The 26,554-nt window shown below is 41.0% G+C and overlaps 1 protein-coding gene and 1 pseudogene across 3 annotated transcripts in view; one reads left to right on the plus strand and one right to left on the minus strand.

The window, feature by feature from the left end:
• The window catches only part of SLX4IP (SLX4 interacting protein), a 200,968-nt gene that overhangs the window by 160,994 nt on the left and 13,420 nt on the right, over positions 1-26,554 (plus strand). For all 3 annotated transcript variants that reach the window (XM_002829951.5, XM_054541587.2, XM_054541586.2), the window contains 2 exons: positions 4,173-4,250; positions 7,274-7,362. In XM_002829951.5, the coding sequence (XP_002829997.2) occupies positions 4,173-4,250; positions 7,274-7,362 (167 nt within the window). The remainder of the gene's footprint in view (positions 1-4,172; positions 4,251-7,273; positions 7,363-26,554) is intronic.
• LOC112130328 (dnaJ homolog subfamily C member 9-like) lies at positions 25,140-25,926 on the minus strand (annotated as a pseudogene).

Raw genomic sequence — 26,554 nt, forward strand, 5'->3', positions numbered from 1 at the left:
GCTGTGGGGAAGCTCAAGTCGCCTTGGCTATGAATCCCCTGGAAAACAAGTGAGGCTGGATAGTTTTACAGTGAAATCTCTCATTGAATATTTGCTCTCAGTGTCTTGGGACTGTGAACTGTAACAACCCAAATAAATGACCACTCCCTTAAAACCATTACTCATTGGAGCACGGTACTACTTAAAACTAATCTACTGCCTTGCTAAGCCAGGATGGAATTTGTTCAACTCATATTTGAGTTTTTTTGTCGTAATTTTTGCCTTTCTGCTTATGAAGACTGCAAATTTCTAGTAGAGCCATTTTGGAGCAGCTTATTTTAGACAGAATATGAAATAAAATAGTAGCGGGACTCTGGTTTGTCCTGTCTTTCTCTCATGCGCATTACTGACCACCTCTCCATTTTTTTTTAAAGAGACTTAATAGTTTTTGATGAACAACTTAGGTAAGCCAGAAGAAAGTTAGTGTGGTAACAAGTAATCATTTGAGGCTTCATTGCCGCTTTGGAGGTTGTTTGTAGAAGGATGAGGAGAAGTGCAACAGCTTTTTACGACATACAGAGAGCAAATGATGGCACAAGAACTGGAGACTTTTTGGGCTGCTTGGAGGCCAGGGGAGAAGATGGGATCTTGCTGATACTACATGATTGTGTTACATTAAGCAATTCAAAAATATCAATTGTTTCTGGAAATGCACCTACCTGCAGATGCCTGGTGGTAAGATGTTTCTATTGCAAAGCTTTTTCTCCCTCTAATCCAAGTCCCTTCTTGTGTCTAAAGACAGTCTTCTCAGATTTAGGAGCACCACAATCGCCAGCAAGAAAACAGGCATACTGAAATGTGATTTGCAAGTGCCTCATAATATTAATACCATCATCCAGTAGTTTTCAAATGAAAAGATGATCACTTTATGATTTCCATTTGCTCTGCTGACTCAGGTTTTCTGCATTTAAAACACCAGCATAGCGAGCTGGGAGCTGGTGCCCCAAGTAGGAAAAGCAAAAGGCCTCTTGGATCCTTTGCCAAATTGCTGTTTAGCTTTAGAGAGTAGTGGAGCTTTGCTTTAGCCCTGGGTGAGTGCAAAATCTCAGTGGCCTCCTGAACTCTGTGAAGTTGATTTCATTAAAAGCAAAGATAAGAATGTAGTCTATCATTGCCTTTTGTCTATGAATAAATGAAATACATCTTTCTAAGCATTTCAGTGCAGTATGTTTCAAGCAGCAATAATTTTCTCTGTTTATAGATCAAATTTAGTTTGCCATAAGAACTGGCATAGTACCTTTTGTGTTTAATCTCTCCTTAAGTTCCTCTTTAAACAAAGTTTCATATGACCAGTGGAATTTGGATTAAGCAGGTGCAAATCTTTTTTACATGTTAAACTTGCTATTTCTCTTGTAGGTGCCATTTGGGCAGGTTTTCCATTGAAACCACTAATAACAAGATGCTATTTAGAAATGGTTCCTTTTAACTTAATTCTGTCCTGGGGTGGGAGGTGTAAGGGTCAAGGTTTCAATAAACTCATTTCTCCTACTAATTTCAGTAACAAATCACTTGAAATCTGCCTTATACTGCTTTCTTTTTCTATAGGGGAAGGTGTCATATTGAGATTTGATTGTTCAGCAGTCCAAATAGGATTTAGTTATCACTCAAGTAGTATCTTCAGATACCAGGCTTCCTGGACTCAAAACTGTAGCTTTCATGGTCAACTTCAGATTTTGACCCTTCCTGATAATAACATTTTTTTTAAGATGGGGTCTTGCTTTGTCACCCAGCCTGGAGTACAGTGGTGATCATAGCTCACTGCAGCCTTGAAGTCCTGAGCTCAAGCAATCCTCCTGCCTCAGCCACCTGAGCAGCTGAGACTACAGACGTGTACCACCATGCCCAGCTAATTTTTTTTGTATTTTTTTTAAGGAGATGGGGTCTCAGTATGTTTCCCAGGCTGGTCTCGAGCTCCTGGCCTCAAGCAATCCTCCCACTTTGGCCCCTCAAAGTACTGGGGTTACAGGCATGAGCACCACACTGGGCCTGATAATAACATTTTATTGCTAAAGATTTTGCATAGGAAGAAGATTTTTGAAATTTTGAACATGCCTACTGAATCTTAATCACTCAGAGCTATAGATCAGCAAAGGTAGAATAACTTAGATATTATACTTTTTTTTCTCAGTTCTTTGGAAGACTTGCATTATAAATTAATACTTGAAAAATACTTTTAAATTTTGCTGTATGTGTTTGTGAGTCGCCAATTGTTAAGGATTCCACTTCTTCCCTCAGCAGTTGGACAAATAAACAGATGTAGAAATGACTTCCATTCTCTCAGTGACCTAAGAAATAACGTATTTGTTTTAAAGCACTCAATGTCAGTGGTGTGTATATTTTGTTTGACATTTTAAGCAGAAGAAAGCCACATGACTGAAATGCAATCTATTTTCAAGTGTGTTAGGAAAAAATTATTTTATCTCAGCAAATCCAGAGATTATCCTTTCATAGATGTCACTGTTCTTGCACAATCTGCATGACTAAATCAATTGTTCTGTCAGAGCCATCGCTTGTTTAGACAGCATCAAGTCTGCAGTCACTCATGTCCTGGGTCTTTCTACAGGAGTGTTGGAAGGATACTGAATATGAAAGTGGAAACTTCTTTAACTGTGTTCTTTATATAAGTTATTTCAGACCAACCATAGTCATGGACTTTGGAGAATCTGACGGTCCTAGAGATTACTTCCTGCAACTCTTGGCTGCGCCAGTTTGACAGAGGGGGACCCTCACCCCACTCTGGTGGAGCTTTTGCTTCTGATTCTTCTACCAAATAACTTGACTGCTGACTGTGATAACCAGGAACAGTTTTACTATGATTTCAGGAAAATCATCAACAAAGTAGTTTATACCTGGAGGGAAGCCAGAAGAGAAGAGAAAGGGAGAGAGGAAGGAATTAAGCTGGCACTTTCTGTGAATCATCTGAAAATCTGTTGCCACCCTATGAGACGAATGATAGTGTCTCCATTTTCACAGATGGCATTTACTCTTCTGGATCAGGCTTCTTTCATGTAACATTATGTTTGTGAGATGTATTTCTGTTATTACCTGTAACTGTAGCTCATTTATTTTTAGAGGCACTATAGTATTTCAGTATGTGACTATATCCCCATTAAAAAATTTACTGTTGATGGATATTTGCATTGGTTCCAGGTTGAGACTATTGTGAAGAGTGCTATTGTGAACACTGTATGTTCATGCCTAAGTTCAGCTTTAGCTACTCAAGCATTTTTTTCAAAGTGGCTGTACCAATTTGTACTCCTGCCAGCAGCGTATGAGAATTCCAGTTGTCCTACATTCTTGCCAACACTTTATGCTCTGTGTCTTTCACTTAGGCCACTCTAGTGCGTTGGAGAAATTATTTTTTTACTCATGTCATATTTCTTTTCATCTCATTCTATATAAAGATTTTGACATACTTGAATTAATTTATTTACAGGCAAAATACATCCATGTTCAAATAGGTATGAACTGCTTCTTTTTATGAGCTAATAAGCAGTGAGTATGAGAAGGTGGCTAAGATCTATTCGCAAGCTCCGACTGAATTATCCCGTCTGAAAGTACGTTAGACCTCATTTATTTCGTTTTACAGTTGAAGTAACTGAGGCACTTCAGGGACTAGGGACTATGCCAGGTGTCATAGTCAGGCCTCCTGGAAGAGGCAAGATAGTAATATTCATCCTTGCCTCTCAAGAGAAGCCCTCTGTTAATTCCTTTATTCTTGCATTTACCAATTATTATTATTTTAGATAGAGTCTTGCTCTGTCACCCAGGCTGGAGTGCAGTGATCTTAGCTCACTACAACCTCCACTTCCCAGGTTCAAACGATTCTTCTGCCTCAGCCTCCTGAGTAGCGGGGATTACAGGTGCCCGCCACCTCACCTGGCTAGTTTTTGTATTTTTAATAGAGACAGGGTTTCACCATGTTGGCCAGGCTGGTCTCGAACTCCTGACCTCAAGTGATCTGCCTGCCTCGGCCTCCCGAAGTGTTGGGATTACAGGCGTGAGTCACCACACCCAGCTTCATTTGCTAAATAACTATTCAATGTATCTTATATGGCAGGCACTGGGCTGAACCCCAGAGATTTAGTGGCAAACAAACTTTTAACTTAGTGATGTTCCCTTTCACTTTACAGGTTATGGCTTTCAAATCACAGCCTATTTCCTCAAGAGAGGGATACGCCTTCGCTGCATCAGGAGCACACAGAATGCTGGTAAGAAGCGGATTTCTTGGTTTGTCAGACATTTCACACAATCTGCTTGCCCTAGTTAGAGAAGGGATGAAAATTAAGGAATGGAGAGTCCCACTTGCTTCATTGCCTTCATGTCTTGAGTGTGTCTGAAAGTTTGTGATATCTTCCCTCCCACCTTGTACTGTTTACTGCCTCTCTCAGAACAGTGAGCTGGGCCACATCATGCTTTTCTTTCCTGATGCATCTCAGCACTTTCTTTGAGTTTTCAGAGTGACTCAACACAGTTGAACTATGAATCACTTCAGTATTGTCTGTGCATACCAAGGCCCTAGCATATGGAGCAGGTGTGTACACAAGAAAGCTCTTTCCCAGCTCAGAGCTCTCAGAGCTTTCCCTAGGTGTGTGATGAGGCCACTTTCCCCCATCACTTCCCCAAGTCTAGATGTCCACTAAGGATATGATTTCAAACTTGTCCAGCCAGCAACAGTAAAGTCAGAAGCTAATGATCATTCTCCAAGTTGATCTGAGCACTGGAAAGAAAATTTACGTCACCTTCAGTGGACAATTTCAGTATATATATAAGATATGATATAGGAACTTTAAAACATTAACATATAGAGGCTTGCTATGCAATCTTCATGATTATCTGCATATTAACTGTAAACTCTGCTTGAATATGTTATTCTCTTTTTTGCTATTATTTGTTTGTTTTTGAGACAAGGTCTCACTCTGTCACTCAGGCTGGAGTACAGTGGTGCAATCATGGCTCACAGCAGCCTTAGCCTCCTAGGCTCAAATGATCCTTCCACCTCAGCCTCCTAAGTAGCTGGGACCACAGTTGTGTGCCACCATGCCTGGCTTTTTTTTTTTTTTTTTTTTTTTTTTTTTTTTTTTTTAATTTTTGGTAGAGAAGGGGTCTGACTATGTTGCAGCTGGTCTCAAACTCCTGGAGTCAAGCTGTACTCCCGCCTTGGCCTCCCAAGGTGCTGGGATTACAGGCATGAGCCAACATGCCCAGCCTTAGATATATTGCTTTCTTAACAGGCCCTTCCACTTCGTTCAACTCTCTAGTAAAATAAGTCAGCTAACCTTGTACTTGTACCCTTTATGGTAAGGACTATCATTGCCTAAATATTTAATTAAATATTAAAGTAGTACTTAATGACCTAAACAGAGCAAAAGGGTACAGAAGTTGCTTTCTATTAATACCTGGCAGCACCAAAATGTTTAAAATCTGCCATTCTAACATTGTTACTTTTCAGAGGAAGAAATGCAAATACGGAGGAATTATTTGATAGAACTGATAATTTTGAATTCCAGTTCTGATCCACTAATGAACTGTTGTATTTCAATTTTATGATTTTTTTGGGGGGGAAGGTGGACAAATAATGAATTCTGTGGCTCAGTTTCCCTCCCATAAAATGATAAAAAGGCTATATACCATTTATCTCAATAAGATCTTTTAAGAACTAATGAATAAATATTAATTGCTTTGCTAATTTTGTTCTTCTGGCTTTTCAAAGTCCATCTCTAGTCACCTAGCCAGATACCATATGCCCACATGGGGTCAAAGTTGAAAAACACCCAGGCCCCCACCTGAAATGGGGGCTTTCCTCATGAGGAAGACTAATTGGGAGTGAGACCAGAACAACAGGTTAATCCCTAATCATGGAGGGCTTTGAATATTGGGCACTGGGGAGCCATGGTAGGTTTTTGAGCGGGATGAGTGGAGCTCTTTTTTTTAGAACTGTTAACCTGCTGTTCTGAATAGGATAACTTGGAATAGGGAGAGTGACTGCCAAGGAGACAGCAGTGGTTGACGGGATAAGGAGAGCTGTTACTGGAACAACAACTTGTTGGGCCTCTTGGGATCATTTAAGCTAGTCTAGTAGTGTAAGGTGTTAACTTGTTTAAATTCTGTGTTCATGTAATTGACACCTTCTTGCTTGGCTTCCAAGCGGTGCATCAAATTGAGATACCTTATTACCTCAGTCATTGCCATCCTGTGCAGTGTACCTAAAAGGCTTTACTCACCTGATTCATAATATCCATCTTTAAAAAGAAATTGGTCTCATGTAAGAGGGAAGCTTTCTTTGTTAGAAAAATGACTTAATTTCTATCACAAATATCAGACATGTATATCATGAAAATATTCAAGCAGTACAACCAAGTACGAAAAAGGGAGAAGAGCCCCCTCCCCACCCACCTGGAACATACGCTGTTGGCATCAGCTCAGCATCACTCCAGACATCACGCCTAGGTAGCTGGAGGCTGGCGAACAAATGGATGGATGGACAGACAGATGAGAAAAGGAAAGATCAAGATGTCATTACCATCTTGCCTTCCTTCCATTGAATGCCGAGGAGTCCAGTTCAGTGATTCATTCAGTCTTTCCCAATGGGAAGTCAGTGGTTTTGTTTTAAGAAGCAGCAATAATAGATTACTATGAGTATAGTGTAATTTTACCATCTTTATTGTATATTTAACCATTTTCTTAATAGTTGGATCATTAATTCCTAAGAGAAGCTGCTGTTTTCCCAGCCTGCTTCAGATTAGTAGTTTGCCCTCCAGGGTCGGGGAGCTCTCTAAGACTAGCTAACCAAGGAGATGATAAGTAAAGTAACTAGGAAAAACATTGATAGGTCACATTTTTAGATTTTATCTAATATTCTTCCTCTTCCTCTAAAGTCTTACATGCTCATTTTGAAAACATTGATCCTATTTTCCAAATAGGAGTTCTAATCAGAAAACAGCTGACTGACACAGAGGGGAGGCTGCAGAGGTTCTGCCTGGGGGTTTCCTGCAATGTAATGGTCCCGGGGCGCAGGTGGACCAATTTGCAGCCTCGTCAGCTCTCCCTAGAGCTTTGCACTCACCCTGCCCTATTGATGGCAAACGCTGAAAGGATGGGAGGAGAGAAGAGACATATCTTTTATATGGATGTGCATATTGCAGTAACTTAAAATGAACAAAAATCTGGAACAACCATTCTGTGTTTATAGTTTTTTGACACCTTTAAACTTGTTTTTCTTCATTTTATACAGAACTCTGTGTATTCCCTGACAGATTTGTGGTTTGTGTCAGTCAGCTTGCATTCAGTCGTGATCTTTTAGCAAATCAGAATGAAGATTTGGTGAGTATGAAAAAATTCTATAAACAAATAAGTCTGCTTAAATGCTGAGTTACTGTAAAAAATAGAAAACAAGAATTGTCTGCTGTTGTCATTCAGCTGATGAGCACCCAACGCATGTTTTAAGGGAACAAGAAGCCCTACCTGTTTTACATGGTAATATCAACTAATTCATGCATTGGTCTTCTTTTCCTGAAGACCATTTTAATCAGCAGTACCTTTTCCATAACAATTGTAAATGAGAAAGCAACACATCACAAAAGCTGTGATGGTGCTTATGATTGTGTTTAAATGAAATAAAGAAAAGTCTTTAAGTGAAATGAAGCAAAATCCACATGTTTCCACTGGAGGCTTTCATTGGGGTCAGTGGCTTTTAAATTTTATTCCATGGTGAATCACCAACATTTTCATGAGAACCAGTACTTTTCCCCAGTGTATTATTTCATAGCTGATAGGGTTCATTTTCTCCCTCCCTCTCTCTCTCTCTCTCTCTCTCTCTCTCTCTCTCTCTCTCCCCCTGCTCTGTCTCTCTGCCTCCTTCTCTGTCTCCCTTTTCTCATGCTAAGTCTTGAGCTCCAGCAGGGCCTGTTTCTGTTTTATTAGAGTTGTCTCTTCAGACAAACAGATAAAACTGACTCAGAATTGCAGCTGACTGCCTTGTCTTTTAAGCTGAACATGTATACTTGAGAATCTCCTTGTTGCATGTGTGTGTGTTTGCTGCAGTCACAGTCCAGTCTGCCTGACTTCTACACAGACTTTTTTTCATGTTTTTGGACGTATGACTTGAATCTTTAACAAACAGGGACATATGACTTGAATCTTTAACAAACAGAAAAAAAAATCCAACAGACATTAACTGGGCCATGAAGTATGACATGATTATTACGCTTCTAAAATAATTTATGGGAATATTAGATTACCCTTGATGTTTATTATTTTTTAATCCATATGAAATCTGAAATTTGGCCCACATCATCTAAAACCAGCTTCTTATCTCATCTTAAATAAATACATAAGAAGAGTGTTTCAGAGGCTACAAGGTTGAATAGAGACTCAGGAAAAGTAAAGAGCAGAGAACTTATATTTAAATTTAGATGTCTGCGTTTGGTGCAGAGGAACCCTTCACAACAGCCAGTGTGGTTCATATTTCCTCTTCTTCGTCCATCAGTCAAACTCTTAAGAATACACATTAAATGAATGAGGCAAATTTGGTGAAAAGTATTAAGTTTGTCCTTTGAAATATTTCCAGAATGTTGAGTTATCTTCGTAAACTAATAAATACTAAAGTGGCAATGCCATTGGCATACGTCTAAAATATAATATAGCTTAACTGATTTAGAGCAAGGAAGAAATTGATCTATGGTTTAAGAAAACAACAATTAACTGTTCCAGAAAGTATTATTACTTTCAAATGAAATACAGGAGAAATTAGATCTTCTATCTGATATGTAATATTAATACTTAGTATCTTAAATTATTAAGGAAGGATTAAAACATCTCAATACAAATGAAATATTATCCCCCTTAGGGGCCTTGGTATTTATACAGATGTAAGTTTTCTATACCGGCTGTCATATAAATCCTATAATCTAGAGGACTTCCTAAACATTGAGAATTTTCATTCTGAAAATCTCACCAGTCTAAGCCTTTTACATGAGTGAGTTCAGTTTCTTTATCTTTAAAATGTTCTGATAACCAGCGATAACATGAACAGAGTTAACCACATTAACTTATGAGGAAAATGCCATTTCCATCATGAGGCTCGTTCCTTGTTTTGAGTGATTGTCTTTAGTTGTGGTCAGTTTCTGTCTCTTCAGTTGTTCATTTACTCCACCTCTGTCTCTTCACATATGCATTTTCCCAGCCACATATGTCAGCTAAAGCCTGGCACTACTCAACAGTTTCATCTCTGGGCTCAAGCTCTGTGCGTCCCTCTGCCTAGCCTGCTCACCTCTGCCACCTCCCCTCCTCACAGGCCTCCAGCCCACCACTTCCTCAGGCCTGTTGTTACTAGAAGCAATAAAAGACCCAGGTCAAGTAAAGGTCCCTCTCCCACAAATGGCCCATCAAGCCAACTACACCAACCTTCCACCAGAAGTGTCTTGTAGTTTAATTCTCATTGATATTTGACCTCTACAGAGTCTGCCTGTCTCAGCTATTTAAGGATCAATAAACAGCCCTTCCCTTCCAGAACTGCCTTCTGCCTGAGAGAAGGCATTCTTATCACTTGTTCTGTACTTCAAATGCCCACAGCCAGTGATGTCAGGCTCCTGTGAGTATTCCCTGGACTTCCTTCAAGCTTTGAATTCTTATATCACTTTACATGGATATTCACCAAAGGGCAGGATCCATCTCATTTTCTCTGGATAGCGATTCTCAAGAACATCTGACTGGGCAAGGCTGGGAAAATTGGTACCCGCAGTAGCTATGTTGGAGAGATTTCTTTGGCAATAAACTTCAGTTGTTTTTGTATAACTATTGACTTAACTCACTCTTCTGCAGCCACAGAAGTGACAGGGGAGTGAACTAGTACTTGAGCAACAGCCTGGGTGCCTTACTTATGCTGTAGCCTTGAGAGCACACATTCCCTTTCCTTCATCTTTTTTTTTTTTTTTTTTTGGATTCTCAATGTCTAAGTGACAATTTGTTAGGAAATCTGGGAGCGTCTATTCAAAACTCCTCTGTCAAGGGATTCTTTCAACCTGTAGACAAGGAAGCCAGCTGCACTTAGCTCCCCAGTACTTAAAGGTGGTTGCACAAAAGAACTGCTGTTCCAGATCAGGCAGTACAAAGGGAGTAATCCCCATCCTTTACGGAGCAGAGCAAATGCAGCCACGCTGCCCCTAAGCACCACAGCGCCAGGGAGGTCTGTCCCTGCTGTCACTGTTGGCGTTTCTCTTGTCCACTCAGGGACTTTGGTGCAGAGAGATCCTCTGTGTTGCAATAGCTCTGCACAGAGTGCCCATGTGCTAGGGATGTGGGAATTGTGATGTGTACTTTGGGAAGAAAGGGCATTATTATGAAATGAGTCATTGTATTTTTCTTACTAGAGTTTCTCATAAGAAATCTAAAAACTCTTGTAGCCTCAGTTTTTGACCTATTGCTAGATATAGGACTGGAGAGTCTTTTTGAGAGTTTTTACCTTTATTTGGTTTGTTTTTTCCTCACCTTTTTTTCCTTGGAAATATGAAGAACATAAGTGAATTTTGATTGCACTCAGCTACATTCCATTCCAACAATATTTTCTTATTTACAAACCCAAAAGCCTATGTAGAAACTGTTTTCTTTCTCAGATGTAAAGTCCTGGAGCCTTTGGGAAATTTAAAATTATTTATTATTTCTTTGTTAAAGTTGTGTAAATAACCATAGAACTCTGTATATATCTGGGACATTTCTGGGTCAGGACAAAGCTACTATTTCATTGTGTGTTAGTTACAGCCACTCCTTCTAGTCTCTGGAGATCAGCCTTCCCATCTGTTTTTACCATCACATTTTAACATAATTTGCTAAGTCCCAGCTCTATACTGGGAACTCTGGTAGGCACCAGGAAAACAAAGAAAAGTAAGAAAGTGCGTTGGCCCTCAAGGAGCTTACAGTTTGGCAGATCAAGGCTGCTGAAGTATATCCTGGTGACCTAAAAATGTCATTCAGATAGGGCCTCCATTTTTCCTAAATATTTTTCCACTCTGCACCTGTATCTTTAAGGGTTCCATTGGATCTCTTCTGCCGTTCCTCAGAAGGAAAGTCCAAAATCCCCCAGCCCTACTTTTTTTACTTTTAAACCGAAGCTCTCAAAGTCTGTGATCCTTTTGGACATTAAAAAATGATTTGTAGTGCTAGTACTGCCTACAAGTGGACATATACATTAAGATATTTGAGTTCTCTGCCTTATACTCTTTATTTGAGTTGTGGTTCAAGTTATGAAAATAGCTGTTAAGACTGCAGACGTAGGCCAGCCAATACAAGGCTAGGTCCTCACTGTAGCATCATCTAAGTAGAAGGATTACTGGGACATCCTGACAAGAAACAATATTGAAGCACTAACTCAGCTACTTCTCTTAAGGCACACTACTGTTTAGTGGTAAAGAAATCTCCTTCTAGTTTTTGAATACAAAATTGAAGTGAAAATGAGTTTAGACTCATTTTCACTTCAAATAAACTATTGAAGGCTGAGTTATTTTTAGCTTGGCTGTTATAGTCCTCAGCTGTGCATAATCCAGCCCTTTGTGGGCCATAGCCGTTCTCTCATTCAAGGGGGAGGGTATCAGATTATCTCAAAAATCTTTTCTCACATGGGATTTCTATTGGAGGAAGCAAATAAAACTGTAGCTAAATAAAAACTACAAAATAATTTTGCACAAAGAAGAAATTTTCTTGCAGATTAAAAAATTGTGATTAGAAAAACTTCCAGGGTAGTTATATTTGATCTTAAGAAAGATGTAAATAGAAATTATAAGCTAACATTATAGGCCTCATATTTTTAGAACAGAGGAAATAAGCTAATTAACATTTGACTGTGCACTGATGTTTATACCCTCATGACAGAATCCTTTAACTTTTGCATAAGTATAAATCAGATCATTCAAGAAAAGAATTCTCTATTTTTGTGTTTAGAAAATGAAATAAGCAGTGGATGACTTTTCCAGGTTTTTCATGATCTATCATAGAGTTAAAAATTTTTATTTTTCTTATTTCTAAACAACGCTAGTGGTGAATTGCATGGAAGATATTAACAAGAGATTCCTGTAGCACTAGGGAAAGTTCCTTGAGTAGAGAGAGGCTGTTTTCATAGTTCACATTTTCCACAATGTTATGAACTTAGATTTTACCTAATAACTGATGACCAATATTGTACATATTCATTGTACAAAAAAGCTTTTAATCCAAATATATATAAAGAAAATAAAAATTACCCACAACTCTGAATGCAAAGTCTCTGCTAGTGATCTGGATGGTATCTCTTCATACATCATACTTAATAAACTGAGGTCCGTGTGTATGTGTTTTAACTAGGACCCTATTTGTCAGTTATGTGTTTCTGTCCATTTTTTTTACTGATGATTTTGTATTTGACAAACTCTGCTACATGAAGACTTCTTATCTAGTAAGGAAAGTAACTCTCAGTGAGTTTATTATTTTCCTTTCACTTGTATGTCAGTGCTGTATGGTAGGGTACATTGTTTATCCTCAGAATTGTGTTTTCTGTAATGATCTCTGCTTTCGATGATGTTGGTGTTATGTTTTTCAAATTAGATAAATACTTATATTTTCTTCTGATACTTTTATGGAATGTATTTTAGTTTATGATATGAGGTCCTTTTGATTCTGTGTAGTGACCAATATTATGCTAATTATAGTCTCTAGGTTTGTTTTTTATTATTATTATTATTATACTTTAAGTTTTAGGGTACATGTGCACAATGTGCAGGTTAGTTACATATGTATACATGTGCCACACTGGTGCGCCGCACCCATTAACTCGTCATTTAGCATTAGGTATATCTCCTAATGCTATCCCTCCCTGCTCCCCCACCCCACAACAGTCCCCAGAGTGTGATGTTCCCCTTCCTGTGTCCATGTGTTCTCATTGTTCAATTCCCATCTATCAGTGAGAACATGCGGTGTTTGGTTTTTTGTCCTTGCGATAGTTTACTGAGAATGATGATTTCCAATTTCATCCATGTCCCTACAAAGGACATTTTTTATGGCTGCATAGTATTCCATGGTGTATATATGCCACATTTTCTTAATCCAGTCTAACATTGTTGGACATTTCGGTTGGTTCCAAGTCTTTGCTATTGTGAATAGTGCCGCAATAAACATACATGTGCATGTGTCTTTATAGCAGCATGATTTATAATCCTTTGGGTATATACCCAGTAATGGGATGGCTGGGTCAAATGGTATTTCTAGTTCTAGATCCCTGAGGAATCGCCACACTGACTTCCACAATGGTTGAACTAGTTTACAGTCCCACCAACAGTGTAAAAGTGTTCCTGTTTCTCCACATCCTCTCCAGCACCTGTTGTTTCCTGACTTTTTAATGATTGCCATTCTAACTGGTGTGAGATGGTATCTCATTGTGGTTTTGATCTGCATTTCTCTGATGGCCAGTGATGATGAGCATTTTTTCATGTGTCTTTTGGCTGCATAAATGTCTTCTTTTGAGAAGTGTCTGTTCATATCCTTTGCCCACTTTTTGATGGGGTTGTTTGTTTTTTTCTTGTAAATTTGTTGGAGTTCATTGTAGATTCTGGACATTAGCCCTTTGTCAGATGAGTAGGTTGCAAAATTTTTCTCCCATTTTGTAGGTTGCCTGTTCACTCTGATGGTAGTTTCTTTTGCTGTGCAGAAGCTCTTTAGTTTAATTAGATCCCATTTGTCAATTTTGGCTTTTGTTGCCATTGCTTTTGGTGTTTTAGACATGAAGTCCTTCCCCATGCCTGTGTCCTGAATGGTAATGTCTAGGTTTTCTTCTAGGGTTTTTATGGTTTTAGGTCTAACGTTTAAGTCTTTAATCCATCTTGAATTAATTTTTGTATAAGGTGTAAGGAAGGGATCCAGTTTCAGCTTTCTCCATATGGCTAGCCAGTTTTCCCAGCACCATTTATTAAATAGGGAATGCTTTTCCCATTGCTTGTTTTTCTCAGGTTTGTCAAAGATCAGATAGTTGTAGATATGTGGCGTTATTTCTGAGGGCTGTGTTCTGTTCCATTGATCTATATCTCTGTTTTGGTACCAGTACCATGCTGTTTTGGTTACTGTAGTCTTGTAGTATAGTTTGAAGTCAGGTAGCGTGATGCCTCCAGCTTTGTTCTTTTGGCTTAGGATTGACTTGGTGATGCAGGCTCTTTTTTGGTTCCATATGAACTTTAAAGTAGTTTTTTCCAATTTCTTTAAAGAAGAAAGTCATTGGTAGCTTGATGGGGATGGCATTGAATCTATAAATTACCTTGGGCAGTATGGCCATTTTCACAATATTGATTCTTCCTACCCATGAGCATGGAATGTTCTTCCATTTGTTTGTATCCTCTTTTATTTCATTGAGCAGTAGTTTGTAGTTTTCCTTGAAGAGGTCCTTCACGTCCCTTGTAAGTTGGATTCCTAAGTATTTTATTCTCTTTGAAGCAATTGTAAATGGGAGTTCACTCATGATTTGGCTCTCTGTTTGTCTGTTATTGGTGTAGAAGAATGCTTGTGATTTTTGTACATTGATTTTGTATCCTGAGACTTTGCTGAAGTTGCTTATCAGCTTAAGGAGATTTTGGGCTGAGACAATGGGGTTTTCTAGATATACAATCATGTCATCTGCAAACAGGGACAATTTGACTTCCTCTTTTCCTAATGGAATACCCATTATTTCCTTCTCCTGCCTAATTGCCCTGGCCAGAACTTCCAACACTATGTTGAATAGGAGTGGTGAGAGAGGGCATCCCTGTCTTGTGCCAGTTTTCAAAGGGAATGCTTCCAGTTTTTGCCCATTCAGTATGATATTGGCTGTGGGTTTGTCATAGATAGCTCTTATTATTTTGAGATACGTCCCATCAATACCTAATTTATTGAGAGTTTTTAGCATGAAGGGTTGTTGGATTTTGTCAAAGGCCTTTTCTGCATCTATTGAGATAATCATGCGGTTTTTGTCTTTGGTTCTGTTTATATGCTGGATTACATTTATTGATTTGCATACATTGAACCAGCCTTGCATCCCAGGGATGAAGCCCACTTGATCATGGTGGATAAGCTTTTTGATGTGCTGCTGGATTCGGTTTGCCAGTATTTTATTGAGGATTTTTGCATCAATGTTCATCAAGGATATTAGTCTAAAATTCTCTTTTTTGGTTGTGTCTCTGCCCGGCTTTGGTATCAGGATGATGCTGGCCTCATAAAATGAGTTAGAGAGGATTCCCTCTTTTTCTATTTATTGGAATAGTTTCAGAAGGAATGGTACCAGTTCCTCCTTGTACCTCTGGTAGAATTCTGCTGTGAATCAATCTGGTCCTGGACTCTTTTTCGTTGGTAAGCTATTGATTATTGCCACAATTTCAGCTCCTGTTATTGGTCTATTCAGAGATTCAGCTTCTTTCTGGTTTAGTCTTGGGAGACTGTATGTGTCGAGGAATTTATCCATTTCTTCTATATTTTCTAGTTTATTTGCGTAGAGGTATTTGTAGTACTCTCTGATGGTAGTTTGTATTTCTGTGGGATCGGTGGTGATATCCCCTTTCTCATGTTTTATTGCATCTATTTGATTCTTCTCTCTTTTTTTCTTTATTAGTGTTGCTAGCGGTCTATCAATTTTGTTGATCCTTTCAGAAAACCAGCTCCTGGATTCATTAATTTTTTGAAGGCTTTTTTTGTCTCTATTTCCTTCAGTTCTGCTCTGATTTTAGTTATTTCTTGCCTTCTGCTAGCTTTTGAATGTGTTTGCTCTTGCTTTTCTAGTTCTTTTAATTGTGATGTTAGGGTGTCAATTTTGGATCTTTCCTGCTTTCTCTTGTGGGCACTTAGTGCTGTAAATTTCCGTCTATACAGTGCTTTGAATATGTCCCAGAGATTCTGGTATGTTGTGTCTTTGTTCTCGTTGGTTTCAAAGAACATCTTTATTTCTGCCTTCATTTCGTTATGTACCCAGTAGTTATTCAGGAGCAGGTTGTTCAGTTTCCATGTAGTTGAGCAGTTTTGAGTGAGTTTCTTAATCCTGAGTTCTAGTTTGATTGCACTGTGGTCTGAGAGACAGTTTGTTATAATTTCTGTTCTTTTACATTTGCTGAGGAGAGCTTTACTTCCAAGTATGTGGTCAATTTTGGAATAGGTGTGGTGTGGTGCTGAAAAAAATGTATAGTCTGTTCATTTGGGGTGGAGAGTTCTGTAGATGTCTATTAGGTCTGCTTGGTGCAGAGCTGAGTTCAATTCCTGGGTATCCTTGTTAACTTTCTGTCTCATTGCTCTGTCTAATGTTGACAGTGGGGTGTTAAAGTCTCCCATTATTATTGTGTGGGAGTCTAAGTCTCTTTGTAGGTCACTCAGGACTTGCTTTATGAATCTGGGTGCTCCTGTATTGGGTGCATATATATTTAGGATAGTTAGCTCTTCTTGTTGAATTGATCCCTTTACCATTATATAATGGCCTTCTTTGTCTCTTTTGATCTTTGTTGGTTTAAAGTCTGTTTTATCAGAGACTAGGATTGCAACCCCTGCCTTTTTTTGTTTTCCATTTGCTTGGTAGATCTTCCTCCATCCTTTTATTTTGAGCCTATGTGTGTCTCTGCATGTGAGGTGGGTTTCCTGAATACAGCACACCGATGGATCTTGACTCTTTATCCAATTGGCTAGTCTGTGTCTTTTAATTGGAGCATTTAGTCCATTTACATTTAAAGTTAATATTGTTATGTGTGAATTTGATCCTGTCATTATGATGTTAGCTGGTTATTTTGCTCATTAGTTGATGCAGTTTCTTCCTAGTCTCGATGGTCTTTATATTTTGGCATGATTTTGCAGCGGCTGGCACCAGTTGTGCCTTTCCATGTTTAGTGCTTCCTTCAGGAGCTCTTTTAGGGCAGGCCTGGTGGTGACAAAATCTCTCAGCATTTGCTTGTCTGTAAAGGATTTTATTTCTCCTTCACTTATGAAGCTTAGTTTGGCTGGATATGAAATTCTGGGTTGAAAATTCTTTTCTTTAAGAATTTTGAATATTGGCCCCCACTCTCTTCTGGCTTGTAGAGTTTCTGCTGAGAGATCCGCTGTTAGTCTGATGGGCTTCCCTTTGTGGGTAACCCGACCTTTCTCTCTGGCTGACCTTAACATTTTTTCCCTCATTTCAACTTTGGTGAATCTGACAATTATGTGTCTTGGAGTTGCTCTTCTCGAGGAGTATCTTTGTGGCGTTCTCTGTATTTCCGGAATCTGAATGTTGGCCTGCCTTGCTAGATTGGGGAAGTTCTCCTGGATAATATCCTACAGAGTGTTTTCCAACTTGGTTCCTTTCTCCCCATCACTTTCAGGTACACCAATCAGACGCAGATTTGGTCTTTTCACATAGTCTCATATTTCTTGGAGGCTTTGTTCATTTCTTTTTATTCCTTTTTCTCTAAACTTCCCTTCTCGCTTCATTTCATTCATTTCATCTTCCATTACTGTTACCCTTTCTTCCAGTTGATCGCATTGGCTCCTGAGGCTTCTGCATTCTTCATGTAGTTCTCGAGCCTTGGCTTTCAGCTCCATCAGCTCCTTTAAGCACTTCTCTGTATTGGTTATTCTAGTTATACATTCGTCTAAATTTTTTCAAAATTTTCAACTTCTTTGCCTTTGGTTTGAATTTCCTCCTGTAGCTCGGAGTAGTTTGATCTTCTGAAGCCTTCTTCTCTCAACTCGTCAGTCATTCTCCGTCCAGCTTTGTTCCATTGCTGGTGAGGAACTGCATTCCTTTGGAGGAGGAGAGGAGCTCTGCTTTTTAGAGTTTACAATTTTTCTGCTCTGTTTTTTCCCCATCTTTGTGGTTTTATCTACTTTTGGTCTTTGATGATGGTGATGTACAGATGGGTTTTTGGTGTGGATGTCCTTTCTGTTAGTTTTCCTTCTAACAGACAGGACCCTCAGCTGCAGGTCTGTTGGAGTTTGCTAGAGGTCCGCTCCAGACCCTGTTTGCCTGGGTATCAGCAGCGGTGTCTGCAGAACCACGGATTTTCATGATCCGCGAATGCTGCTGTCTGATCTTTCCTCTGGAAGTTTTGTCTCAGAGAAGTACCCGGCCATGTGAGGTGTCAGTCTGCCCCTACTGGGGGATGCCTCCCAGTTAGGCTGGTCGGGGGTCAGGGGTCAGGGACCCACTTGAGGAGGCAGTCTGCCCGTTCTCAGATCTCCAGCTACATGCTGGGAGAACCACTCTCCTCAAAGCTGTCAAACAGGGACATTTAAGTCTGCAGAGGTTACTGCTGTCTTTTTGTTTGTCTGTGCCCTGCCCCCAGAGGTGGAGCCTACAGAGGCAGGCAGGCCTCCTTGAGCTGTGGTGGGCTCCACCCAGTTCGAGCTTCCCGGCTGCTTTGTTTACCTGGCGCCCCTCCCCCAGCCTTGCTGCCGCCTTGCAGTTTGATCTCAGACTGCTGTGCTAGCAATCAGGGAGACTCCGTGGGCGTAGGACCCTCTGAGCCAGGTGTGGGATATCATCTTCTGGTGTGCTGTTTCCTAAACCCTTCGGAAAAGCGCAGTATTCGGGTGGGAGTGACCCGATTTTCCAGGTGCCGTCTGTCACCCCTTTCCTTGACCAGGAAAGGGAACTCCCTGACCCCTTGCACTTCCCAAGTGAGGCAATGCCTCACCCTGCTTTGGCTGGCTCACGGTGTGCTGCACCCACTGTCCTGCACCCACTTGCTGGCACTCCCTGGTGAGATGAACCCGGTACCTTAGATGGAAACGCAGGAATCACCCGTCTTCTGCGTCGCTCACGCTGGGAGCTGTAGACCGGAGCTGTTCCTATTCGGCCATCTTGGCTCCTCCCTTCTAGTCTTTAGGTTTAAGGGACAACTGAGCTGTGTCTGCCTCTGCCACACCGTCAGTGCACACATGACAATGAGGCATCTGTAGGGAGCAGACTCTCTTTTGCCCGTTAGTAGCTGGATTTCGCTGATGACACTAAGATATTTGGGTTCTCTGCCTTATGCTTCATTTGAGTTGTGGCCAAAATAGCCATCAAGGTTCTGCTGACCTGCATCAGCCACACAAGGCTAGTCCTCACTAGCATCATCTTAGTAGAAAGATTAGTGGGACATTCTGCCAAGAGACAATATTTAAGCACTAAATAGATCACTTCTCTTGAGTCACACTACTGTTTAGTGTGAAAGAATTCTCATGGTGCTTACCGCCTCCCAAGGCTGACTGCCCTGTCCCTTTCCAATCAGTTAAGGCCAAGGCTCAGGGTCAGAACATGTTCAACAGATAGTTAAGGAATAGATTAGGGCCACACCCTCAGCAAGTGGGCTACGATGGGCTGTTTTCCTTGGATAGCCACCATCCCCACCCACCCTTATAGAGACTGGCAGAGAGATGACCCTCTGAAAATGCTGGTAGTGAGGATGAAGATGTCCTCTGTTGGTTAGTTTTTCTAGACTAAGATGGAGAAAATAAGAAAAAAATATCTCTTGGGTGAGATCATTTTTTAAAAGATTGTCTTTTGCTTGTATATTACAGTAACCTGAGTTCTCTTTTGTTAATAATGAAATTTGTTCTCTTTTCTTAATAATGAAATCTTCCCAAATGTTTAGCCAGCAGTATTTGTGAAAAAGATGGTTTGTGCCTCCTTCCACCACTGCCATCCCTGCAAGGGAACCTGCCCTTTGCTGAAGTAGAATAGGATAGGTTAAATGAATGAGGATCGTTAGATAGGATAAGTTGGAATAGGATGTATCTCAGTCCCCAATCCTTTGTGTTTTTTTTTCTCATAGTGTATCTTTGCATGTGCAGAGGCCCGTGATCTCCACTGATGACTCCATTACGTGATAGATTTGATTAGGAAAAACGTGGTGGGGAATAGAACAACTGGAAAAGGGATTTGAGTTAAAACGTAAAGACCTGGCTTTGACCACTGCCTCTCCCCTTACTCACCGATGACCTTAGACAAGTCATCTGGCTTCGCAAGAGCACTAGTCACCTAACTTGTTAAGCAAAGGTAAACATGATACTTTTTGTACAGCGTTCTCAAGTTTTCCTAAAGAGCAAGTAAAATAATGAATATTAAAATGTCATAGAAGGCCAGGAGCAGTGGCTCACGCCTGTAATCCCAGCACTTTGTGAGGCCGAGGCGGGCGGATCACAAGGTCAGAAGATCAAGACCATCCTGGCTAACACAGTGAAACACCATCTCTACTAAAAATACAGGAAAAAAAAAAAAATTAGCCGGGTGTGGTGGCAGGCGCCTGTAGTCCCAGCTACTCAGGAGGCTGAGGTGGGAGAATGGTGTGAACCCAGGAGGTGGAGCTTGCAGTGAGCCGAGATTGCGCCACTGCACTCCAGCCTAGGTGATAGAGCAAGACTCTGTCTCAAAAAAAAAAAAAAAAAAGTCACAGAAAGTCTAAGGCACTTATACAGTATTAATTTTTATCAACATCATTTCCTTCTCTGAAGGTGTCTTCATTTAAATGCAATTAATGCCACATTAACAGACTGCTGTACAATCTTCTCCTTCCTGCTTAAAAGGAGAAAAATACCTGACACTGTCGTTCTGCTTATATTATTAATATTTTCCCAAGAAACTCGACTCCCTAATGATTTTCTCCACTTGCCAGCTCAACTATATTTTGCAGCTATAAAAACTGAAGTATCAAAGAGTTAAGTGATAAACCCCCATTTAGCCAGCCAGTCAGTGGTGGAGAAAGAGACACACTAAAGGCAAAAACTTGTGACCTTCAGTGGGAGTTCTGTTAACCAACATCCAGAGGAGGAAGAGGAGGAGGAGGAGGAGCAGCGACCACCCAGCTCAACACCTTTGATTTCCAATAGCTGCCAGCAGACTCACATTGAGATACAGCTTTGGAGGAAAAACCCAGTCACCTCTCTAAAGTACGTAGGAATCAAGAGACAGCAGACTTCTCAGGCTTGAATTCCTAAAAGCCCATCTTCATCAGAACACCCACAGTGATAGCACAGAGAGTTCATTAGTAAGCAGATGATTTAGAATTCAGTACTCATTTTCCCAAGGATACAGTGTCATAACTGGGGATGAGGTTCCCAGACTAGTTCACAAAAGCTGTTACTATCATGAGTTCTGAGTCTTGGAAAGAGGAGTCCTTAGTATCTGTATCCCAGGGAAATGGCAAGAGCTATTCCTTCCACATCCCTGGGCAGAAGGCCAGCTCAGAGCAGAATTTTGAAATGAGACAATCATCTGTGGTGTGTTCTCTCTAGCTCTTAGGCCCTTTTCCCATCAGTGCCCAGGGCTACTGTGGGCTCTCTTCTCGTTAGCCCTACTCCCTGCGCAGTTGGACTTCATGTTTACCCACCTCTCTCCACCACATCCCTGTTCAGGCCCACGTGCTCAGTCAGGTGAGATGTTAGGAAAGACATTATCCTTCTTTCATCATCCCGAAAGAGGGCTGTCTACCTTCCCACAGGTGTTGGCACTTTTCAACCACAGGTCTTTGTCAGAGAAGGCATTTTTTTTTTTTTTTAACAAGAAGACCTCCTAAAGTGGCCCAACTCTGCCTGGAGTAATTCCTATTATGTTTTCTCTATTGTTTACAGATGTTTCCCTTCTACTTTTAAACTGGGGTTACTAGCCTATGATTCATGAATTCCTTAAAATTAAAAAAAAAATGTGTATTTTTATGTTTTTTTCTGGTCAAAGTTAAATAGCTTCTATCCAATTCTCAGAACAGTTGATAAGCCTCACAATGTCAAGTGTTGGCCCAAACCCATAAATTCTTCAAAATGTCCGAGTTTGTCACACTTGTTTGACACCAGAGACTTGAGCATAGAGGCTAAGGTTGGTCAGGATATATTTTTAGGTTCTTGAGGGTAGGTGAATGTAAACTGGAAAATCCCTGTGAAATGTATACTTCCTGCAAAATAACTTCCTTGATTATTTTCACCGATTTCATGTTTAGGGTGATACTGTTTGCAGCCACTTATGGATGCTTCCCCAAATCTGTACAAGAGCTTCATTGGCATCAATTCAGAAGAAAAGAAAACTTTTAAAAAATGATTTTAAAGAGAAAATGAGAGTATTCACTACTAACCCAAATGACAGCATTATCAGTAGCCCTGGCTCACTTCCCCTTAGAGACCTGCCCTTTTCATGGGAAGGCAGAGAAGTGAAGTCCTCAGAGGACAGACTCAGGGCCAGACACGTGTGGAATGAAGGCTTGCCCCTCACTGTGGGAACTGGGCAGATGGTTTGGCCACCCAGAGCATCAGTTTCCTCAAGTCTGAAATGGGGAAGGTCATGTCTGCCTCGTGCATGTCTCACGCGGACTCACATACCAGGTGCTAGCCCCTGTGCCAAGTGTTTTGCCTTTGGTCTCAGAACAAATGTCCATCATCATTGTCATCTTTAGAGAAAAACAACTTCAGTCCCAGTGGAATTCGTGCGATGCCACTTTTCATTTCACCTCCTGTTTGCTTCAGTTCCCTTGAGTCAATACATACATACTTGTGTGTTTCCATCTTTTCTTTTAGTTATTCATTGCGACTCTGTCCCACTTGTTTTGCCCTTTTTACTTCGTTATTATCAAAAAATTTAAAAAGTATTATTTGTGAAATTTAGGAAAGAGAGACTTCTCCCTCATTTTAAAGACAGGTGGCTTCTGCGCAGCCATGTTGCCTCGTGGTCTGAGATTGTAGTCATTGTTATTCATGCTCTGTTTGGGCTGCTTTTCTGTAACTAACTGAGGCTTTCATATGTGTCACATTTCACGTTGCCGACGATCCTGAAAATCATGAGGTGTCCACTAAAGTATGGTTGTAATGTTTCTTTTTGCCTCATTACAAATTAAAATGTTCCAGTTTCATACTTTAACATTATTATATGCCCCCCAAATAAGCTGATAATATATTACACTTTTAATCTGCTTTTATTGTTGGCAAAAGGTTTTAATTATTTGCAGAAGGCTGTCGCATACAATAACCTATTCAGTGCAACAAACCTGAGAAGAGATCGAATCAGTCTTGAACCTTTTCATTTTCCTGAGACAGCAAGGCCAACTCCAAACAGCTTAGCAAAAAAAAGGGAAGGTTTTTGTCTCATGCCCCTGAAAAGTCCAGACTTTAGGTACAGCTTGATCAGAGACACAAAGAATATCATTAAGACTCCATTTCTCACCATCTTTGGCTCCAGATTCCACTGTGTTGGCTTCACTCTCAGCTTATGTGTGGTGGTTGGTCCCGGCAGCCTCAGGTCTGTATCCTTCCAGCAGGAGGAGGTGAGGCCTCTTGCCAGGACAGCTGTGGCTGATGCATCTCTTTGAGGCTTGTTAATTCAGTAGTTTGATTGGCCTGAGCCACAGGCCCATTTCTGGAGTCAGGTAGGGAAACAAGATCTCTTGAAATGCATGGACATGGATGGGGGTTGAAGATGTGATTTTCCAGGAAAAAATCTGAGCATTGCTTCCAGGAACTGAAGGATTATCCGCTATAGAGGCATTAGTATCATCTCTCTTTTTGTAGATGAAGAAACTGGTGCTCAGAGAATATGTCAGTTGTCCAAATATCACAGTCAGGTAGTGACCAAGAGGGGACTGGAGCCAAAGTCCTCTTCTCTTTCTATAAGTCCATACCTAACAATGATGGCAAATGATACTGTGGCCATTGGGCAAAGTGAAGAGAGTACTACTGCACAGGGAGCAGGCCTCCTAGACTCATTTCTGCCCCTGACTACATGCATGGCCTCAGTCTTTGTGGGTCTCATTCTTCTCATCCATCACATAGTGACAATACCTGCCCTGATGAATACTCCTTGGGGCCCAGATGAGATGTTGGGAAAAGGACTTTAAGAATCACATGAGTTCTTCATGATTTCAAGGCACTCTTGCGTTCTCTCCAGCCCCATATGGTTTGTGAAGGCATCACTTTTGAAAATATGTTCAACACTCTCCAGTTTCCAAATTTCCTTCATACACCTCACTGCATTTAAATTTCCCAAACAATCCTGTAAGGTAGATGAGAAACCAGCCATCAAGGGGTTGAGAAGCTAGCCCTGGGACAAGCCAACAGTGAAGATGAGACCTTAGACTCCACTCCCTTTCACCTCTGTGCTGGGACTCGTGTGCCAGGAGCCTCAGCCTGATTCGATCAACTCTGGGTGTATCATTCTCAGCAGATGTGATTAGGAGGAATCAAGAAGCAGTAACATTTTGAATATGCCCTAAGACTATGTTTTATAATATTCTCCTGTGAATTGCCTACTTTCAAAATACTCTGGTTGGGTTACTATTATTATTATTATTATTGTGATGGAGTTTCGCTCTTGTTGCCCATGCTGGAGTGCCAGTGGCATAATCTCGGCTCACTGCAACCTCCCATCTCCCAGGTTCAAGCGATTCTCCTGCCTCCCGAGTAGCTGGGATTACAGGCATGCACCACCATGCCCGGCTAATTTTCGTGTTTTAAGTAGCGACAGGATTTCACCATGTTAGTCAGGCTGGTCTCGAACTCCTGACCTTAGGTGATCCACCCGCCTGGGCCTCCCAAAGTGCTGGGATTACAGGTGTAAGCCACCACGCCCAGCCATTAATTATTATTATTTTTTTAATCATCATGTTTTACCTTTTTTATTTAATCATATACAACTCTTACAAAAATGCTTGAAGTAATTTAACACCTGTACATCAGTGCAAAACCTGGCTGAGTAAAATGAAGAGAGGATCTATTCAAGATCGTTAAGACCAAATGTAAACCGGGAAGTATGTGGAAGATGGCTGTCCAGCAAGTGTCTGGAAGGTGTTCTAGCTGGGTAGAGAACCTATTCTAACAGACACACACATCGCAGAAAGCGGCATGAACAGAACCACATCCTAGATAAGAGTTCTGTGTACAGAAGATCCATGGAGGCAAGTGCTGTCAGGAAGGACACTGCCTCCCTCCACCCTCCCAACTGTCACCACCAAGTTCCTTCAGGTGAGACCTCACACAATGTCAAGTGCTTTCTAGGAAATACTAAGATCAGGTTGAGGGATTCTGCTTGGTCTAGTCAATCTGAAAAATTCAGGCTGGAAAGACACCTTTTCTCAAGAGTTGAATTGATTTTTGCCTTCAAATCTTGCCTGCACCTTGCCTACGATGACATCAATTTACACCTAAGGACCTTTGAAGAGAAAAATTCCATTATTTTCTTTCTTGAGAGCAGATTTTTTCCCTCCTCCTTTGGAAGATTTGCAGTAAGTACTTTGCTTCCATCTGAGCCAGAAAATTGTCCATTTCCTTTTGCCGATCCTTTTGTCTGCTCTGAATGGCTGCCTTCAGGCTATCCACGCCTTCATCAAGCCCCAACTCCTTTCTGCTCATTTCTGCTTCTTTGGCCTCTTCCTGAGCCCTCCTTTTCCTTGCATTCATCTTTTGTTTCGATTCTTTGACAAAGGCATTATAGGATGGGACCTCTCCGGCGTCAATAGCTTGCTGAATGATATTCCTTATCCTGGGTTCCTCTGTGTACTGCACGCAAAGCACAGACTCCATGATCTGATCCATGTCACCCTTGAAGTCCAGATAGGCCTGCTTAATATCAGCCAGCTCTTCTTCCAAAGCTTTGTATGTCTTTTCAAAAGCTTGAATGTCCTCTAAAGATATCTTTTTAAAGAGTAGCCGCCAATACGCCTCCCAGTCTCGGTCTTGGGTGAACACAGGAGAGCCTTCGTCCACTGTTCTTTGCTCATCGTACACTGCTCTCTGTTCTCTGTCACTGAGAATGGAATAGACTTTTCCCAGGATCTGGAAGCAGCGGGTGGCGTCCTCCTTGTCGCCCTCACCCACCCAGTCCGGGTGTACCTGCAGGGACACCTTGTGGTAGCCTCATCGGACCTCGCCATCAGAGGCGTCGCGTCGCATGTCCAGCACCCAGTAAAGCCAGCCATTAATTATTTTCATTTGGGGTTGAATTTAACAGAATCAGAAGAAATTCATGTACATAACCATGAGAAAACAGAACCAGCTCTCAAAAGATGAAGACAGAATTCATGAAGTCCTACCCTGAGAACAATTTTAAAGACATTGAATAGCTTTTTTTCATCCCTTTATTGCCTTCACATGACGTTTTACAATCCTAAAAACAAGAGTTTGGTGGGATAGCTTCTGCCATATGCTTCCAGTATGGCTGTGAAGGATACTAGGAGGATCATATGGGGTGGGCCATGTGGTCAGGATGAGCTGGGATTGGCTGGTGCACCCCAAGGACTCTTGGAGTGACCAGTAACCTAATGCCATGGCCCCAAAGATCTGCCGCCATAAACTCCAACCTCAGCTAATATTAATGTCTTAGAGCCTTCAGCCAGTTGCTGGAGAGCTGGCTGCAAGTCATTCCCAACATAGGCCATGTTTGTCGGATGGGTAGGGGTGTTACCATCCCATGTTGTGTGTCCATGTCACACACCAGGTTCTAGCCAGCAGCATCTGACCATGGGGTGTGGTATTAATATCTGCCTCACCAAGCTGTATTGAGGGTGACAGTGGTGGGTGCCCCCGTTTCTCTGTTCTCCCTTACTGCAAAATTCATCCA

This window comes from Pongo abelii, chromosome 21 (assembly GCF_028885655.2).
Source record: "Pongo abelii isolate AG06213 chromosome 21, NHGRI_mPonAbe1-v2.0_pri, whole genome shotgun sequence".
Lineage (NCBI taxonomy): Eukaryota > Metazoa > Chordata > Mammalia > Primates > Hominidae > Pongo > Pongo abelii.